The sequence below is a fragment of the Paramormyrops kingsleyae genome, chromosome 4, assembly GCF_048594095.1.
Source record: "Paramormyrops kingsleyae isolate MSU_618 chromosome 4, PKINGS_0.4, whole genome shotgun sequence".
Lineage (NCBI taxonomy): Eukaryota > Metazoa > Chordata > Actinopteri > Osteoglossiformes > Mormyridae > Paramormyrops > Paramormyrops kingsleyae.
Genome location: NC_132800.1, coordinates 26,135,391 through 26,156,339, shown reverse-complemented (window position 1 = coordinate 26,156,339; position 20,949 = coordinate 26,135,391). Strand labels below are relative to the sequence as shown.

At 46.4% G+C, this 20,949-nt stretch overlaps 2 protein-coding genes across 5 annotated transcripts; one reads left to right on the top strand and one right to left on the bottom strand.

The window, feature by feature from the left end:
• The first annotated feature begins 825 nt into the window (after positions 1-825).
• On the top strand, positions 826-19,636 carry trim55a (tripartite motif containing 55a). Of its 4 annotated transcripts, none has more exons than XM_023845495.2 (10): positions 826-1,280; positions 1,541-1,713; positions 6,157-6,340; positions 8,388-8,483; positions 8,938-9,171; positions 9,354-9,376; positions 9,858-9,982; positions 12,075-12,355; positions 15,345-15,411; positions 19,416-19,636. In XM_023845495.2, the coding sequence occupies exons 1-10, from the start codon at positions 1,116-1,118 to the stop codon at positions 19,421-19,423; spliced, it is 1,356 nt and encodes a 451-aa protein (XP_023701263.1). In that variant the 5' UTR covers positions 826-1,115; the 3' UTR covers positions 19,424-19,636. The 4 variants fall into 4 exon arrangements, 3 of the variants coding, with proteins under 3 accessions (XP_023701263.1, XP_023701262.1, XP_023701265.1); XR_002842172.2 differs by having other exon boundaries at positions 827-1,280; positions 12,075-12,329; XM_023845494.2 differs by lacking the exon at positions 19,416-19,636 and having other exon boundaries at positions 15,345-15,791.
• Positions 16,081-16,575, bottom strand: LOC111861145 (corticoliberin-like). Its single transcript, XM_023845498.2, has one exon. The coding sequence runs from the start codon at positions 16,573-16,575 to the stop codon at positions 16,081-16,083; it is 495 nt and encodes a 164-aa protein (XP_023701266.1).
• Positions 19,637-20,949: the final 1,313 nt, after the last annotated feature.

Genomic DNA, 20,949 nt, shown 5'->3' with positions numbered 1-20,949 from the left:
AGTACGTAAGCTTCGGGGAATTTGGTAGAGCGCCCTCTTAGCACGCGAGAGGTAGCGGGGTCGATGCCCGGGGCGCCAGCTGTTTTACCTTTGGAAGCTTGTCGTAAACATTGTTTCTAATGTTGTGTCTAATGTTAGAACGAATGAGAGGTACATTACTAGTATGAACACGGTCTAATCTGACAAGCAAGTTTATCGGCCGTTACTTTTTGCTGCATGCTGCCTGTCAGAAAAAAAAAACAAATCGCGAGCCGTGACTCTTTTGATTAGTTTGTAAAGAGCAAAAGGACCATACCCCTTTCAAAATTCGATCACGACATACTAGCTAATCTCAGATTACATCTGACAGGACGTTACTGATGTTTATGCGGGAGCAGTGACGAGTTTGGATTAATCACCAAAGTGTTAACGGTTTTTTTTTTTTTGTAATGCAGTTTTATCATTTGTCTCATAATGCGTTAAATACCCGTAAAAAATTGCCAATATCTTAAAAATGCTGTTGGGGTGAGGTTTTTTTTTTTTTTTGCTTATCATCATGAACGGTTGCACGACAAAAGTAAGTTGTGTTTTGGAAGAATGCGACTCTGGATCCGACTCAGGGTTGCTCACGCTCCCGCAAGAAATGTTACGGCAAATCTATACTATTCCATTATAAACCTAAAATTGGGTGCATTAAAAGCGCTGTGGCAGTTTGCAAACCCTACAGGCTATTTACATAGTAATAAAACCATTACATACATATCAATACGTGTGCATGCGCGTGCAGACTTATCAGCCCCGCAGACTGCTGCAGGCACGCGCTGACCAGCTCAGCGAAGCCCCGCCCCTTCCTGTGTCGGGGTGACACCAGCTGCTGTTGCCTGTGCTGTTTGCATATATGGTCAAGTGAGCATGGCAACCTTTGACGTACTGGCTTCTAAAAACAGCGTTGACCCCCACTGCTTGACCATGCTGCAGTGCCAGCTGGGAAGGGAAGCTCATAGGAGTCATTTGGATAAGTCGGCATTGTTTTGAGGGGGGACGAAAACAGCCTCTTAGCCGAGTCATATCTTTTGGGGGCTGAATCCTTTCCCTCAAAACACACACACACCCCACCCAGGGCTTTGTGCCGTGTGATGAGCGTCTCAGTGGAGTACTTATATACCAAGAAGCAGAGCAGCATGGACAGCCTGGAGAAGCAGCTCATCTGCCCCATTTGCTTGGAAATGTTCACCAAGCCGGTGGTGATCTTGCCCTGCCAGCACAATCTCTGCCGGAAGTGTGCCAGCGACATCTTCCAGGTACGTTCCTAGCAAATGCTTTTCGGCCCCTGCTGATGAATATGTGAATATCGGTTCAGATTCTGCTGGTAACACTTTGCATTCTCTGGCATTTAATTAATATGTTTTGCCTGCTCTTTGCGATGTTCCTGCTTACTGCGGTGAATATTGTCACCCATGCAACGACGGGAAGTGCAGTTTTGGGTTCAGATTTGCCCACTTTTTCTGTTTTCCTGTGGAGTTTTTATCTATTATTACTGGATCTCCGTTGCTGTTTCCAGGCCTCAAACCCATACCTGCCAACCAGGGGGGGCACCACAGTAGCATCAGGGGGCCGGTTCCGCTGCCCGTCCTGTAGGCATGAGGTTGTTCTGGACCGACACGGTGTGTATGGGCTGCAGCGTAACCTGCTGGTGGAGAACATCATTGATATGTACAAGCAAGAGAGCAGCAGGTGAGACACCCCCCTCCCCCTTCGAAGCCTAATGGAAACTGGACAGTCTAACATGAACAGTCATACACATATTCACATGCTATAATTTCACAAACTGCTGTTTACATGAAGCTGAAATGTCTGTTGAATGGGGAATATTGTCACATGCATCATTGACCTGCCTGTGGGGGGGGGGGCAGCTGGGAAGGCAACAACAGGGACTGTCGTCACCGTAATTATTATCGAGAGTTATAATGAGTCATCACCGCGGAGGCCGACAATATACTCCTGTGTACAAACAACTACTGGGACTTTAATGGTCACCGAACATATAGGGAGAAACGCTTACAGAAACGGGACCTGAGGCTGACGGAATCATGGACCGAACCTCTCCGAGGGAGTGATGTCCACATAAACGATGGCGACAGTGGGAGGGACCTTGAACGAAATGCAGAGCATTAATCACAGAATTACAGGCTATTTGTCACGCACAGGGAGACATTCCCTTATCTCACTAATACCAGAGTGCCATGGTTCTCTGCTAAGCCAGACTGGCCATTTATGTTTGCATTTATATAGCCAAAGAGACATATAAGTGAAGCAGATAATGTATAGCAAGTACATAGCTGTCGGGGGCCTAGTTTATGATGTCAGGCTGAGCTTCTAGTGATTGACCAGAAACATCTGTGGGGTGGTTGTGGGCAAAAGCTATAAAACACTCCTTAAAACCTCACATTTATACTCAGAAATGCTATAACCTTGTCATTAAGTAGACAGACCCAGGCACAACATATAATATAAGAAAGTCTACTCTATATCTAATGAGAGAAATGGTTCTTTCTTATAACTCTGCACTTAAAACTGAAGATTTTACTGGAGATTTAATCTCTTGGGAATGTCTTTCTAATTCTGACAGATTTATTGTTATTTATTTATTTAAAATTTGGAGTTAAAATTCCTGACCGAAGTATATTATTTGCAGATGCAAAAGTGACCAATAACCTGAAAGGATACTGGTTTAGTGTACTGTATGACATTCAGAAAATGTCTTTTGGAAAATAAATCTCTGCAGGTGAACAACTAGCCAGTGAGGACTGCAGAGTTAAAGCTCTCCTCTCTTTGAACTTTTGGTTGATGTGTATTTTTTATCATCAACTATAAACAAGTTCTACGGCTGCTGGTGACTGGGACCTGGCCAGTAATGTGAATTTCCCCATCATGTGCCCAGAATGTCAGCTGACCATATAAGCGAGAATATCAACAACAACATCTCAAACTCCGAACTTCTCACCTTACATCCTATGTAAGGTATGACAAATATAATGTATTATTTTTAAAGTTTACACATTCAGAAAGGAATCTGTAGTCCAGCAATTCAAACAGTGACTACATCTCACTTAAAGAATATCCATTGTTGCTTTCGCATTGTGGTTCCCTTTGTACTGCATTCATCAGCCTCCCTCTGTTGAAATAACAGAATCATTTGTTAAACTATGAAAGCTTATTTTTCTCCGCAACATAGAACACAAATTTAACAGCTGTAAGTGAGACTGACATCTCCATTTCCATGACGGAAAGGCAGAGTTGTTCATTTAATAGCTTGCATTCGTCAGCACTTTGTAGAGTTTATGAAGACTGTAATATGCAGCTTAACTTATTTAAAGAGGATGATTTTTTAGGCTGCCTAATAAGGGGAGGCATGCCTAGATAACCTACATCTCATCATTCATTAGATAAGGGGGGAGTTACATTACCATGTTGGTTTATTATGGTAATTGACTTCTTCATTTCTGTATTCGGGGGTGTGTTGCAGTGTTTGCGTGTGAGTATAGCTAATCAAACTCAAAGGGGAAACCCCCGCCAAGGTCCATGTTAAGTACAACTGCTCCTCTGTCACACAGTTTTGACTTTACTGTCCATGAAACGGCTGCTTCTCTTTTGAGGTTTTGGATTCAGTGGTCAGAGGTCTGGCCCACCAGAACATGTGGTAATGCTTTACATTCAGTGCACCCTCATAATGCATTATTAATGCATTCCTATAACACTGAGTGCACCTTCATAACGCATTTACATTGCATTCATACAACATTAATAAGCAGCATTTAAGTATCCCTTAATATGTCTGGTTTATTTTCAAGGTCTCATCTATGTTGCATCATGGACACCTCCATAACATACTATAAAGCAGGGGTCTCCAACTCCGGTCCTGGAGAACCTCTATCCAGTACGTTTTCTATCCTACCTGGCTTCTGATGAGCCACAGCTGCTCTTGGTATTTACCTGAGAACTAGTGTGGCTCATCAGAAACCGGGTAGGATAGAAAACGTACTGGATAGAGGCTCTCCAGGACCGGAGTTGGTGACCCCTGCTATAAAGCTTCTGTAAAGCATTAGAACGGTTGGGTTCCTAACCCAGAGACCCACACACCAACCATAGGATCTGATTGTTAGGAGATGACTTAGCCATCCAGATATAAACCAGTTTCAAAAAGCCTTCATTACCCCATTGACTTCCAGTGAGGTTTACTGAATGGCCTCTCAAGTTCCCTGGTTACAAAACTGTTGTGGATTTGGGATAGTTTTTTTTAGATCAGAAGCTGCCAGAGTCCATCCAGGCGCAAGGTGTTAAAGCTCCCTTTAGCTACGGCGATGCTGCATGTTTTCAAAGCCTTTGGCCATTTATTAGCTCACAGACTTGCTGATAGGGGATGTAACATCAACGAGACCCATGGTGGGCCATGACCTCATAAACAATATGTTTTCAAAGCCTTTGGCCTTTCATTAGCTCACAGACTTGCTGATAGGGGATGTAACATCAACGAGTCCCATGGTGAGCCATGACCTCATAAACAGTGGTCCAATGCAAGCACTGAAACATCAGGCTGACTGATGGAGCAGTAATGGCATCTCCCTATTCATTACAGCATCTGTCGAAACAACAGTGCCCAATTAAAATTTCAGTTCAATTCAGTTTCACTTGTATAGTGCATTTTCACAACATTACATTCTCTCAAAGCGCTTTACATAACCCCTCCCCAAAACCCCTAGTGAACAAACCAGGAGCAACAATGGCAAGAAGAAACTCCCTAGAAGGAAAAAAGCTTGGGAGCCCATCCTCCAGGGGGCAGCAGAGGAAGCCCTAACCCTAACCAGACTCAAAGGGGGAGCCCATCCTCCAGGGGGCAGCAGAGGAAGCCCTGACCCTAACCAGACTCAGAGGGGGAGCCCATCCTCCAGGGGGCAGCAGAGGAAGCCCTGACCCTAACCAGACTCAGAGGGGGAGCCCATCCTCCAGGGGGCAGCAGAGGAAGCCCTGACCCTAACCAGACTCAGAGGGGGAGCCCATCCTCCAGGGGGCAGCAGAGGAAGCCCTAACCCTAACCAGACTCAAAGGGGGAGCCCAACCTCCAGGGGGCAGCAGAGGAAGCCCTGACCCTAACCAGACTCAGAGGGGGAGCCCGTCCTGCAAGGAGCAGCAGAGGAAGCCCTAACCCTAACCAGACTCAAAGGGGGAGCCCATCCTCCAGGGGGCAGCAGAGGAAGCCCTGACCCTAAACAGACTCAAAGGGGGAGCCCAACCTCCAGGGGGCAGCAGAGGAAGCCCTGACCCAAACCAGACTCAAAGGGACAGCCCATCCTCCAGGGGGCAGCAGAGGAAACCCTAACCCTAACCAGACCCAAAGAGGGAGCCCGTCCTCCAGGGGGCAGCAGAGGAAGCCCTAACCCTAACCAGACTCAGAGGGGGAGCCCATCCTCCAGGGGGCAGCAGAGGAAGCCCTGACCCTAACCAGACTCAGAGGGGGAACCCGTCCTCCAGGGGGCAGCAGAGGAAGCCCTAAACCTAACCAGACTCAGAGGGGGAGCCCGTCCTCCAGGGGGCAGCAGAGGAAGTGAAAGTCCGATGAGCAATATCCCCCCGAAGGCTGTATCTACAGAATCACTACTGCTGACGAAGCCCAATTAAGGAGAGGTCATTGTGAAAATCTTAGACAACAAAAAGTGATAGTCATTGAACAAGTCTGCCATGGTGGGCTCCATCTTGCACGCCTGCGAGATCATTGCAGTGTCTGGCGGAACACCAGGATTTAACCAAAGAAAGACAGTAACCAAGCGCCTGAAGCTGCAAAAGATTGTCTCCTTATTACCAGAGGTGGAGATTTCAGGTCTGGAGAGTACAAATCCAGACCAAGATTTTGTTTCAGTCAACCAGTTGTGTGCTCTGTGTCTGTGACTCTTTATACTCAACTTGTTGGTTGAAACAAAATCTTGGTCTGGATTGGTACTCTCTGGACCTGAAATCTCATCCATTCATTGAACATTCAGCATGGCTGTCAGCAATTTCTTCTTGACTGCTGATGAAAGACTATATTATGAGAATACTAGTAATAATTAATTGAGAGCTGTATATAAATAGTTTGAGTCACAACCTCAAAGCAACCTTGACTGTGTTTGTGAACGTTGGCAGCGGAGGCACCAAGCCCAGTCCGGAGAGGAAGAGTGAGCAGCCCTTGTGCGAGGAGCACGAAGATGAGAGGATTAACATCTACTGTGTGACCTGCGCCAAGCCCACCTGCTCTCTGTGCAAGGTGTTCGGCTCTCACAAGGACTGTCAGGTGGCTCCTCTCAACAGCGTCTACCAGACACAGAAGGTGAGTCTCCCTCACACACACACACCAAGACACGCACATAGACCTTTGTTGACTGAATCATTTGTAATATTAGACTTGATGTGTCGCTCATCAAGTTAAGCTGCTGTGCTCCTGATCCGGATATCGCCGCTTCAAATCCTAAGTTCAATGGAGTAATTTGGCTGTTGAGCCCTCAAGCAAGACCCTTAACTCTCAATTGCTCTGGGACTGTCGTACCCCGCTTTCCCCAAAACAATAGACATTTTGAGTAAAAGTGACAGCTAAATAAATATTTATAGATAAAGTACACTATATGGACAAAAGTACTGGGACAAACCTCTTAGTCATTGAATTCCAGTGTTCTATTCAGATGCATTGCCAAGATGAAATCAAGCATACCAGCCATGCAGTCAGGTTTACACACATTTATGAAAGAATGGGTCGTTCTAAAGAGCTCAGTGAACTCAAGGTTGGTCCTGTCATACGATGCCACCTGTGCATTAAGTCAGGTCATGTAATGACTTCCCTGCTAGATATTCCAGTGTCACCTGTAAGTGGTGTTATTGAAGTGGAACCATTTAGGAACAACAGAAACTCAGCCATGAAGTGACAGACCACGTAAAGTGACAGCGCGGGGGGGGGGCGTATGGGCAGTGCTGAGGCGTATAGTGCGTAAAAGTCGCCAATTGGGGGGGGGGGGGGTGCTGAGGCGTATAGTGCGTAAAAGTCGCTGGGGGGGGGGGGGTGCTGAGGCGTATAGTGCGTAAAAGTCGCTGGGGGGGGGGGGGTGCTGAGGTGTATAGTGCGTAAAAGTCGCCAGTGGGGGGGATGCTAAGGCGTATAGTGCGTAAAAGTCGCCAGTGGTGGGCGGGGGGGGGTTGGTGCTGAGGCATATAGTGCGTAAAAGTCGCCAGTGGGGGGGGGGGGTGCTGAGGCGTATAGTGCGTAAAAGTCGCCAGTGGGGGGGGGGGGGTGCTGAGACATATAGTGCGTAAAAGTCGCCAGTGGGGGGGGCGGTGCTGAGGCGTATATTGCGTGAAAGTCGCCTGTGCTTTGTTGACTCAGTAACTGCAGAGATTCAGACTTCCTCTGGCACTAACTTCAGCACAGATACTGTGTGCAGGGAGCTTCATGGAATGGGCTTCCATGGCCGAGCAGCTGCATGCAAGCCTCACATCACTAAGGATGTGAGAACGTTACCTGCCTGACTGCATTGTGCCAACTGTACAGTTAAGTTTGGTGGAGGAGGGATAATGGTGTGGGGTTGTTTTTCAGGGATTGGGCTGGGTCCCTTAGTTCCAGTGAAGGGAACTCTTAATGCTGCAGTATACCAAGACATTTTGGACAATTCTATACTTCCAACTTTGTGAGAACAGTTTGGGGAAGGACCTTTTCTGTTCCAGCATGACTGTGCCCCAGTGCACAAAGCAAGGTCCATAAAGACACAGTTGAGTGAGTTTGTTGTCGGAGAACTAGACTGGCCGACACAGAGCCCTGACCTCAACCCCATCAAACACCTTTGGGATGAACTAGAATGGAGACTGCAAGACAGGCCTTCACATCCAACGTCAGTGACTGACCTCATAAATGCTCTTCTGGATGAATGCGCAAAAATTCCCACAGACACACTCCAAAATCTTGTGGAAAGCCATCCCAAAGGGGGACCAACATCAAACTGACACGTATGAATTTAGGATGGGATGTCATAAACATTCCTATAGATGAGATGGGCAGGCGCCCGCCCAGGGTTGGTTTCTGCCTGCGCCCCTTGTTCCCGGGATAGGCTCCGATCCCCCCCGCAACCCCAGTTGGGATTAAGCGGATTCATAAATGGATGGATGGATGGAAATGGGCAGGTGTCCCAATACTTCTGTCCATATATTGTAGCTTATGAAATGACAGATATAATAGATCATATCACAAGATGTTATATTAATTCATATCAGTTAAATACACCGTTAAAGCTGGGATGTATAACATCTTGCACATGTTTGCCTTTCTGTATGTGAATTTCTCTGTTTAAATGTGTAACAGTGATGATCCTCCATGTGTTTGTGTGCCTATTTAGTCGGAGCTTTCAGACAGCATCGCTATGCTCGTGGGTAACAATGACCGGATGCAGGGCATCATCAGTCAGCTGGAAGAGATGTGCAAGACTATTGAAGTGAGTTTCCCTTTCAAGCAGACCTGCAGCTGGACACACCCAGAAAACATGCAGGCCACGCCCACACGAGCAGAAGCCACGCCCACCTGGACGTGTCACTGGGGAGCCTCTCCCAGGGACAAGGCGGGTTACACCTTGATTGGGATGCCGGTCCATTCCACTGTACATGCAGATATACTTTCAGTCGCTAACTGTGAAATTTAGACACCCCATTTACTCTGGCTGCAGCGAGAGGACATGAAAATTCCACAAACACATAATGGAGACAGGATTCAAGCCCCAAACTCTGGTGGAGTGACGCAACAGTGCTAAAGTTTACAGTTAACAGGATAACAAAATGTAAAAGCTTAAAGAGCACCCCCTAGTGGAGGCTGGAGAAACCTGGCCCGCATCCAGCCTGCAGTTGTGTCCGATCCTCTCTTCCCACCCAACAGACCTCTGACACCTCTTGTAGGAAAACGGCCGGAGGCAGAAGTCACAAGCGTGTGAGAAGTTCGACAACCTCTACTCCATCCTGGAGGAGCGAAAGGCCGAGATGACCCTGAAGATCAACGCCGAGCAGGAAGAGAAGCTGGACTACATCCACAGCCTGCAGAGAAAATATGGGGATCATCTGGAGATGATGTCCAAGATTGTGGAGACTGGTATCCAGACTATGGATGAGCCTGAGATGGCTCTGTTTCTGCAGGCAAGTAGATATGAACCTTCGGGATAATAAAAGCATTTTGATTCTGATCACCCATCTTCTCTGGCAGGCATGGAGCTTATTTATTATTTATGCAACCAGAATGTGCATCACTCATTAAGACATGATATGTATTAAACCATAATCTTTGTGTTCTTTAATGTGCTTTCCTCTTTTTTTTACAGAATTCAAAGCCTCTTCTACAGAAGTAAGAAACTTTTTCATGTTTTGGGTTTTGTTTTACAGCAGTGTTTCACAATCTGGCCCACGTTTCTGCTCCCTCCCAGTTGCAAAAATGTGGACTGTCTGTGAGTCCCCAAAGATCGGTTTGGCAAACACTGTTTTAGCTCAAGGGAGATTTACTTACACAAAAAAATGTTCTAGGTCATATTCAAAGAGATAACCAATCAGATTGTAGGGGAGATGGGTTCAAGCAACTAGAGGAGGTGGGACCAACCAATCAGATGTCTTGGTCTGGCCTCCTCTAGTTGCTTGGACCCACCTCCTCTACAACCTGATTGGTTATCTCTCTGAACCAATCATTTTTTTGTTCTGCCCTCAAAACATTTCTGTGTAAGTAAAACTCCAATTGATCAATGTTTTTGGGTTTTTAAAGCAACCAGCATGCACCAATTCTCCTAAGCTTCTCTATATACTGTTAGGTGAAATGTGATCTTTTCCTTGGTCAGGATCACAGAAGCCTCTGACATCTCCCACTTGGAAAAGGTGGAGCGGGGTTATGAGAATATGGATCACTTCACTGCCAGCTTTCAGCGAGAGGGCAGTGCTATCCGTAACGTAGACTTTCTCAAAGGTACGACTGGAGGGCAGTGCTATCCGTAACGTAGACTTTCTCAAAGGTTCGACTGGAGGGCAGTGCTATCCGTAACGTAGACTTTCTCAAAGGTTCGACTGGAGGGCAGTGCTATCCGTAACGTAGACTTTCTCAAAGGTACGACTGGAGGGCAGTGCTATCCGTAACGTAGACTTTCTCAAAGGTTCGACTGGAGGGCAGTGCTATCCGTAACGTAGACTTTCTCAAAGGTTCGACTGGAGGGCAGTGCTATCCGTAACGTAGACTTTCTCAAAGGTACGACTGGAGGGCAGTGCTATCCGTAACGTAGACTTTCTCAAAGGTTCGACTGGAGGGCAGTGCTATCCGTAACGTAGACTTTCTCAAAGGTACGACTGGAGGGCAGTGCTATCCGTAACGTAGACTTTCTCAAAGGTACGACTGGAAGGCAGTGCTATCCGTAACGTAGACTTTCTCAAAGGTTCGACTGGAGGGCAGTGCTATCCGTAACGTAGACTTTCTCAAAGGTACGACTGGAGGGCAGTGCTATCCGTAACGTAGACTTTCTCAAAGGTACGACTGGAGGGCAGTGCTATCCGTAACGTAGACTTTCTCAAAGGTACGACTGGAGGGCAGTGCTATCCGTAACGTAGACTTTCTCAAAGGTACGACTGGAGGGCAGTGCTATCCGTAACGTAGACTTTCTCAAAGGTACGACTGGAGGGCAGTGCTATCCGTAACGTAGACTTTCTCAAAGGTACGACTGGAGGGCAGTGCTATCCGTAACGTAGACTTTCTCAAAGGTACGACTGGAGGGCAGTGCTATCCGTAACGTAGACTTTCTCAGAGGTACGACTGGAGGGCAGTGCTATCCGTAACGTAGACTTTCTCAGAGGTACGACTGGAGGGCAGTGCTATCCGTAACGTAGACTTTCTCAGAGGTACGACTGGAGGGCAGTGCTATCCGTAACGTAGACTTTCTCAGAGGTACGACTGGAGGGCAGTGCTATCCGTAACGTAGACTTTCTCAGAGGTACGACTGGAGGGCAGTGCTATCCGTAACGTAGACTTTCTCAGAGGTACGACTGGAGGGCAGTGCTATCCGTAACGTAGACTTTCTCAGAGGTACGACTGGAGGGCAGTGCTATCCGTAACGTAGACTTTCTCAGAGGTACGACTGGAGGGCAGTGCTATCCGTAACGTAGACTTTCTCAGAGGTACGACTGGAGGGCAGTGCTATCCGTAACGTAGACTTTCTCAAAGGTACGACTGGAGGGCAGTGGAATACAAACTTTTTTTAACAGGGGACCCTTAGGGCTGAAATTGTTCTTCCAAGTATACAAGCATTTACTAAGCAATTTTCCCTTCATAAACTTTTATTTTTTTGCTAGTCATAAGTTTGTGGTATTCAGTATGTGCTGCTTGTCTATTTTTCATATTTTAATTATTTTAGTGTGTTAGCATCATATTACTCTGCAGACATATAATGTGGTCACATTGTTCTTAATACCTGTAAAGGTTGCAGTTTTGAAATAGGTCTGCCCCCACCTGAAACCCCCACACACACCGTTCTCTGTTCTTTTCCCTCACCTGCAGCCTTCCTTGCAATTCCTTTGCCCCCCCCCCCTCTCCCCCACAGATTGAATACCTTTGCTGTTGGGGTGTTAATACCAGGGAGAGTAATGAACAAGAACTGAGTGGGATTTAATGGGACAAAAGGGGAATTGGACAGAAACAAAGGGGTTACATTCATTTTAAATGAAGGATTTGCAAGCAATTGAAGCAGCTTCATTGAGAGTGAATTAAAAATTCATTTGTTTATCCGTAATCAACTATTTAACTATGTGTTTCTTGATGCAAGGGAGTAACTTTAGGTTAAATATTGGGGGGTGGGGGGGTTGAGGACTCCACCCATTTTGTGATTATTTGAGGGGGGGGGGGGGGTTGTATTGACCAGTTTTGATTATTTGTGTCCATGTCTTGATCAGGGGACTGGTATTTTTCTCTCTAGGTTGTATTGTTGCTATTCTTCTTGAACACCCATTTCATGTGTAATAACAAATTCTTTGTTACTGATATTGCATGTTACTCGTGTGCTTTGCAAACTGAGCAGATGAGGAGGATGAGGATGAAGATGACGAAGAGGAGGAGGGGGCAGAAGAGGGTGGTGCGGAGAGTGAGACGGCAGGAGCAGGTCAGGCGGGTGCGTCGCAGGCGGGGGCAGCCGTCGGGGGTGGCGCGCAGCCGAAGCAGAAAACGGCTCCACATGCGCCAGTCGGGGCACCCCAGGGAGCGCCCACGACCACGCCTACCGCCACGCCCCTGGCCACACCCACAACAGCCCCCGCGGCCACACCCTCGAGCCCAGGTCAGCTGCCTGAAACCCCGGCGCAGGTGAGACTGAGCTCCAGGTGGTGGGAGCATGGGATAAGCTAGCGGCACAGTGGGAAAGTTCAGATCCAGAAAGTAAAAATCCAGACCAAGATTTTGTTTCAACCAAGCAGTTGAGTAGGGATGACTAAATCAAGCTTCATGAACCATTTGCTGTATTTTCTGGCACCACTAGATGCTCAAGGCATGCCCCAAAGTAAACTAAGAGCACTACAGTTGAATAGTCTGTGACTGTGACTCTTTATACTCAAATGGTTGGCTGAAACAAAATCTTGGTCTGGATTTTTACTTTCTGAACTTTCCAACTCTGGCTAGCAGGCACACCGGGCCTCTCTACGTTAAAAGTGGTGTGTAACGTGATATTCTTCATTTGGCCCCCACCCTGTGTGATTTCACTCTCTCTTAATAGCATTCAAGATGCAGAAAGACAGATCTTTAAACACACTCACATGTACGCGCATAAAGCAGCCGACGCAGGCGGAGCAGGCCGGCAGTCGGGGGGGACACACACTCACATGTACGCGCATAAAGCAGCCGACGCAGGCGGAGCAGGCCGGCAGTCGGGTGGGGACACACACTCACATGTACGCGCATGAAGCAGCCAGAGCAGGCCGGCAGTCGGGTGGGGACACACACTCACATGTACGCGCATGAAGCAGCCAGAACAGGCGGAGCAGGCCGGCAGTCGGGGGGACACACACACTCACATGTACGCGCATGAAGCAGCCAGAACAGGCGGCGCAGGCCGGCAGTCGGGGGGGGACACACACTCACATGTACGCGCATGAAGCAGCCAGAGCAGGCGGAGCAGGCCGGCAGTCGGGGGGGGACACACACTCACATGTACGCGCATGAAGCAGCCAGAGCAGGCGGAGCAGGCCGGCAGCCGGGTGGGGACACACACTCACATGTACGCGCATGAAGCAGCCGACGCAGGCGGAGCAGGCCGGCAGCCGGGTGGGGACACACTCTCACATGTACGCGCATGAAGCAGCCGACGCAGGCGGAGCAGGCCGGCAGTCGGGTGGGGGCACACACTGACATGTACGCGCATGAAGCAGCCGACGCAGGCGGAGCAGGCCGGCAGTCGGGTGGGGGCACACACTGACATGTACGCGCATGAAGCAGCCGACGCAGGCGGAGCAGGCCGGCAGTCGGGTGGTGGCACACACTCTCACATGTACGCGCATGAAGCAGCTGACGCAGGCGGTGCAGGCCGGCAGCCGGGTGGGGACACACACTGACATGTACGCGCATGAAGCAGCCGACGCAGGCGGAGCAGGCCGGCAGTCGGGTGGGGGCACACACTCACATGTACGCGCATGAAGCAGCTGACGCAGGCGGAGCAGGCCGGCAGTCGGGGGGGACACACACTCACATGTACGTGCATGAAGCAGCCGACGCAGGCGGAGCAGGCCGGCAGTCGGGTGGGGGCACACACTGACATGTTCGCACATGAAGCAGCTGACATCCATGTTTGTCCGTGTTTTTCTTTTTTCCCGTTGGCATTTTGTTTGTGAAATGGAGTGGTGGATTTACTTGACGTCCCGCCGTGGTCTGGTGCTGAGCCGTTGGGTAATTCACGGCGGGGTTCCTTGTCTGACGGACTTAGGTTGCCATCTTAGCAAGGCACGCCACTACAGACAGGGAAACAAAGCTTTTACATCAATTTATCGTCAATGAAAGCAATGCAGGGTTCATTCCGTTCTGCTTCCAAGAAAAGCTACTATGTGCTAAATGCTCAATTTGTCTCTAATGCATGTCAGTAATTTGGAAATTTAGAGTAGGAGGTTTGTATTGCAGTGCTGTTTTGTAATTTTACCAGGTCGATGTAAATGAGTTTCACACCTATGGAGTCATTTTGTGGTACTGATATTTTTTCACAGGTTATTAACTTCCTGCTAGTTTTCTGTTGATCTAACTCGTATGAAGAATAGTTTTTCGCAAGTCCTTTTCAAATCTTTAGAGAACAATTAGGGGGTGACTTTCTTTCCTAATAAACTTCACAGTACGGTGTCTCAGTCATGGTTTGATGGAAGTAGTGGATTGCATTCTGTTGTCGGTGTTTGTGCTGCTGATCCTCAAAGTATAACGCCAGAACTGCCAGTAAGTGTCCTCCAGTCAGAGCAAGCAGAATAATGCATAATGACTTACAGAAGGCTGACCAGAGCACTAAGGTACAGTGTGATTTCACCTTCCCGCGGAGAAGCGTGCTTAGTCACGTGACGTCACTGCTCTGCTCTGTCCACAGTACAGTCGCTGGAATATGAATTAATTGTCAATGCATTACCATTACCCATTAACGCATTTAAAACGCACCAATGCGTCCATTTTAGTGGCGGAAATGCAAAGAGGCGCTAAAAAACGCGTAAATCTCAAAGCTATTAGAATTACGTCACGCCTAAATTGTGAATGTCTTAATAATAATGTAATAATTAAAATAATTGCAGCGTACGCATCTGGGAAAGAGAGTAATTACTCGATGTTGGTTGTCAGCGATTAGCAAGACATTTCGCAGTTACTAAGTTAATTTGAATACAAAGATTCCCCTTTCATCCGCGATGTGTATATTTCATTGTCATTATATTTGCGCTTCTTGCAGATATTTTTTCTACATTAAATATGGAAGGTGATTTTTGCCTATAAATAATAAAGGTATTTGGCGTGGGACGTTGCATTATACGCGTTTCTTTACACAGATTTGATACAATTATCATCTGTAGAGCATCATTTTAAATATAACAACGGTGTTTATAATGCTGGCCAAACAGAAGCTTTGTCTTACGAAGATTTTTATATTTTACTGATTTATTGTAAAATATATTGATGTGTTAAAACCACAGATTTACTACCACGCTTGTTTGTGGGCGGTAGCTTCTATAGCCTGGAGGGTTTGAGAAGAAACGTTTGCAAATTATGAAATGTACTGATATGGCGTCACTAGACGGGCTTTTCTGGGCTCAGTAGCATTTTCCTTATTCCTGTTTTCTAGGCGCCCTCTGATTCTGCCAGCGGAGCAGCCGGGCACAGCAGCAGCAGTCAAAACCCAGATGATAAAGGTGGAGATGGACCCCGTCATGTCTTCTCTTTCTCCTGGCTAAACTCCCTCCAATAATGCTCGTCTTCCGGCTAATATTCGCTGTCGTGTGACTGAGGGCTAAGCCGCGGGCGGCCCTGCGCCGTAAGGCCAGTCACGCCGACACTCACTGTAGCCGAAGTTTTACACGTTAAAACGCGTTTTGCTCTGAATGCAACGACTGTGTGAACAAGTAGGAGGCGCGGTGGAAACGTAGCACGCAAAACTACACAACAATAAAGTTAATCTCAGCACCTTTTAATGCTTTTATTAAAAATATATTTGAAAGATATTCCTTTTGCACAACAAAAATGACTGGTTGCTCACACCATGTTTATTATTAAACAAACATTTTAAAGTACAGTACGGCATTCTTATGTCTGTAAAATCTCGAATTCTACTACTAAAAATAATTTTATGATTTTTTTAAAACTTCCTAATCAGCAATAGTACAACAGTTAGGCTACACAATAAAATTACGGTATTCCTGTATTAGGAGAAAGGAAATGTGTAATGACCAATTTGCCCAATACAATTCCCCGCACAGCCTCCTGGTTCTAAAATAAATACAAAACCTGTTTAAGTAATAAATAAAACTAAATAGCGGCAGTATGCAACTGTGTGTGTAGTGGTAGCAAATTTCATGTCACGTCTATTTCCCAAAAATGTCCATCATTTTCCGGTTGCTGTGCGCTTGTTGGGCTAACTGTTCAGCCCGTGCCATCTCCAGCACTTCCCGGAGGAGGTGGAAGGTCAGGTCTAATGAAATTGGAGCTTCATCAGACCGCTTCTCTTTCTCCATCGGGTCATCAAGTTGCTTTGCGTAGCCGCTCACGAACCGAGCGATGTCTCCAACTTCTCCTCGCAAGAGACGCTGCGTGAGGTTCAACTGCAGGGCTCGGTTGGTGGTTGGTGAAGACGAATCGAGGGGCGTCTTCGGCTTCGGAACCAGAGGGTTCTGATTTCCGAGCCGAATGAAATACTCCTCTCCTATTCGCAAAAGGATAGGAAGAGATTGCTGCTGTAGATCAGACTGAGGACCAGGCGCCGGTTGCGCAGCGCCCGGAATTTCAGCGGCTCTGCATTCATAGCGTGGTAGAAAGACAACGAGCAGAATCACGGTGGAAATAAAGAAATTGAGCTTCATTTCAAGGAGTCGTTGGGAATCTGGAGAAAAGAAGATTGCAGACTATAATCCACCTTATAGTTTAATTACCATGACTATTCCAACTTTTTTTCGGGAAGGATCAGGAAGTATTCATCCTAAAACGCAGAATGTTGCCTAGGCTATATATTATGGTTGCATGTTGCTTGTAATAAATCAACTAAATAGTTTATTCTAATTTTGCTGTTTGTAGATGTGATATTCTGTTTCACAGTTTAGCAGTAATTTAAAATCCACTTTTGGTGACTGATATTTATTATTCATGTTTCTACATCTATGTGCAATAAGTGCTGGTGATAGGAATTTTTGATTACCGGAAAATGAAAAACATGGCAAAAAAGACGCATGCAATGTTTCTCACAGTTAATAAATAGAGTATAGTTTGTAATCAGATAAATTAGCTGAAATAAAATGTCACAGTACCTTGATGAAACAAACTTCAAAGTTGGTTTATCCCATACCTGAGCTCGCCGTTATAGTAAATTAGTCCCTGGAAGGCGATGTTGATTCGTTGAAATGTGGCTTTTCCTGGTTTTGATTGTGGTCTATCAAGAAACCTTTTACAAGACGCATTCAAAGCAAAGGGTGGCTACTTGACTTTTATAGCTTAGACCTGTAGCAAAAAGGATGCGCTGAGTTGGTATTCGGCGCCTGCGCAGACGAGCGCTGGTAAATACCTGAATGAACAAGGGGAATTAAAATAGATGAGTCATAAAATAATTGCTTTGCGCACTTTCTCTTCGTTAAGAATACCAATTACATTAAATGGACTCAGATATGTGACCGTAACTATGTAGTGTCCAATTAAAGCTGACAGGCAATTCCCCCAGTGTTTCAAAATATAGACGCAATTCATTTGCACTTAATTACGTACGGTATGTTTTACTTTTAAAACTTGATTAGTATCCTACCACTATATTTTCAGTTGCACAACATACTTGTCTTGGTTTTTTCCCCTACGGAGACTGATGTTACTGTTTGCAAGGAGGTTGTTCGTGATTTCGTTTGCCATTAGTGATTAGTGATGATTAGTCTTAAGTGTATTACTTAACACTGTAATACTATTTTGTATTACAGAAAATTAAACAATAGCGAAGGTTGGAAACCGGTTGTACAAATAATTGGACAGTGATTCGGTAAAACAGCGCTGGTTTGGCAAATAATTTTTTCACTATAACAAGGAATCCATCGATATGAGTGAGCCATATTTCTAAAAGTATAGAATATAGGTAAAACATACCGTTTTGTATCTGTTACGGCACCTGTAAACCCCATTAAGGATGAATTGAGTCGAACTGTTTAAACTATTGGTATATCACGTAGAACATGCAATCAATGACAGAGCAACGAAGCTACCATGACTTCATAATGCCAGTTTTGTTAGGGATATTCTAACATGATTGGTTTTCATCACTTTTAGTTTTTTAAAGCGTAATGTTTTCTTTTTTTTCCTTCTTGGAAAAAGTTCACTTTCACTACAAACTTACTTAAAATCTAACCTCCTGTGACGTATGTGGTTGTCCCCAGTGAAACGTTAATGATTCACCCAAAGCCGCTCGGCTTGGAAAAGGTCACTGTTGTCTGTACTAGCCGGCTCCGCTACCCACCCACGTCAGCCGGCCTCCCAGGAGAGAACCTGGTCTCCCGGGCCGGATCTCCATCCTTTTTCAAAACGCCATGAAGACAGATCCCGTGTTTTTGGTTGGTGGGCTCTGTGGCAAACGTCTGGCAGCAGCCTAGATGTGTCCGATTGTTTATATATTAGGCCTATGTCTATTGTGGTAAATATTAAAAGTGGTTTGGCATTATCCTCCATTATCCATCCATTATTTTTAGTTAATGATAACAAATGTAATTAAATCGTGAAATTACTGCCGAGCAACAGCTCAAGCTAAAAACAACAACAGCAAAAAAGCTGTAGTTCATAATTTCTTTCGAAATTTGGCTTTGAAATGGAAAATGGATTTGAATCCCATCTCCGCTCTGTGTGGCGTTTGCATGTTCTCCCTGTGTCACGGTCCAAACACACAAAAACAGACTAATTGGCATTTCAAATTGCCCCGTGACCGACAAGCATCTCGACCCAGTCATTATCCGCATTCTGTTTGGGTTATCTGATCTTTAATTAGATCAAATTAACAGACTGACTTGTTTCTAAGAAGTCCATCCAGAGTAATGTTCACCTTACACACCTTAATAGCATGTTCTCTTAGCTGATAGACTGGCGTGTGTGAGAGAGATGGAATCAGCTTTTGGGAGGCAGCTTTGATGATCTGTAATGATTTCTCCCACATGTGCCTTTATTCTCTGTATTTTGCACATATTGCAATATATTTTATGTTTTTTTCACCCCTAGCAGCTATCGAACTGGAGGCCTGATTGTATTTCAGACCCTGAAACATAAGTGTGATTTGTGTGCCCAATATCTGAGCCGGAAATCATCCGCGTCATTCTGGGACGGCTTAGCGCCAGCACGGCATGCGCTGTAGCTCGCGGCTGTCAGGCTCCTGCATGTGGGAGCAGCCGCAACAAGCTGCACGGCGCTGCCGTGTCTGATCGGCGTGCGGAGGAGACGCAGGAGCCGGAGAAGCTGCGCTGCGCTGCGCCGTCTGCAACCCGGCGAGGGCTGTAGTCCTGCAGTGATGACTCACAGCTCTGCTGGCTCCACCTGCGATGGGTGGAGGGACACTTAGCATTGGGCAGACTGGGCCAGAAGACAACACCAGCAAAACTGTAGTGAATCCCCCGTCCAGAATCCGGCTCCTGGTTTTATCTTTTTCCCAGGTCTTCGTCTTATACTCCCCTTTGTGTTTATTTTGCAGATACCTAAATGTGCCATCGACTGTTTCCAGCTGACTTCTTCGATCTAACACTCCTGCTGGTCACATGTCCTACGGGTGGTGCTGTCATTGTGATTGTTTTCAGTTTAACTTAACAATTACGTCATGTATTAAATTATCAGGTGCAGTTCGATACTGCCAGGGGAAAATTACAAGACAACTCTTTCACCATAAGAAAGAAAATAAAGAATTCTGCAACAAAATTGCATCTTTCCGTAATTCAGTGTGGTTGTAGCCGGCTGTAGCAGTCAGATGTGACATGTACGTAGAACACTTTATTTACCAATATGTCGAGACCATATGCACCATGTACATTTTGTGCTGTTAGTTCTCAAAAAGGATCGAGAATGATAGACAGTCATCAAGTTCAACCCTCTGTGATGGTTTGACTGTCCCAACTGTAGTTTCGATGGCTGTGGAGATGTTGTCTGGAAGTATGATGCCATCCAGCACACTTTGACTCATGCTACCGTAATTTTTGCACAGGATTAGCATGTTGCTAGCATGTCCTTCATGACGTTAGGTTAATGCCGATTTAGTGCTGGGATTATAGATATTTATGAAGGGTAGATCCAGGACTAATGTTATTATTACAAATCACCAACAGAGAAAGAGCCCAGGAACCTTTAGCATAACACGTCGTGTATAAAGTAGGTGTCACCTTTTTGGCCGTTACCAGAAGTTCCTCCACTCGCATGCCTTGTGCCTCCCACACTGCTCTGTAGCCCTCAGCTCTCTTGTTTGATAAATTCTGTGGTGACCCATTCGCCAATTCACACTTCCTGCCAACAAGTAACATTTCTCTCCACCTGTTCGTTTCTCCAGCTACACTTTAGCGCAGTCCTGTGTTTGTATCCCAAACTTGCACAGAAAATCTCACTCAAGCTCCCGAAGGAGGTGCAGTACATTTGCTGACCTGTAGGAGGCAGAAGGGGCCACTGGGAGGCTGCATTACAGGCTGAAGGATGAATGTCTTTACAGAGGTCTTGTAAAAGGAATGAAACACAGTGTCACAGGCTAGCCGAAGCGGCGACTGTGCCATGACACAGGCTGATAATTACCAACAGCAGGACACCATCTGTTGGTTGTCCCAGGTAATGCATCTATTCCTGCAGGCAGAAGCAGTAAACATTTACTGTAGGAACAGTATGTCAGTATGGAAAATAACAGGCCATTATGGTCAATTAAGTCCCATCAACTAGAGTCTGCAGGACTTTGCCAAAATGCTTGACATAGGTATCAGGGGTCAGTCTGTACCAGCCCTCGCTGTTTGAATCTCGGATTGAAGATGGACTTTTCCAGCATTAGCGCAGAGATGGACGGCCACCACTGATTCCCTGTGCATGCGCTCGCATGTCGCCTGTACCACGCACATGTGGACTCTTAGTCATGTCAGAGATGGAGCCGTTCTCGCTTGCTAATTTCGGGCCTGCTGGGGGCGCTCTCACCAGCTCGAGTGGTCCTGCACATTCCACTTAATGTTCAAATTAGAAAGTGAAACTGGTAGCTTAAAGCC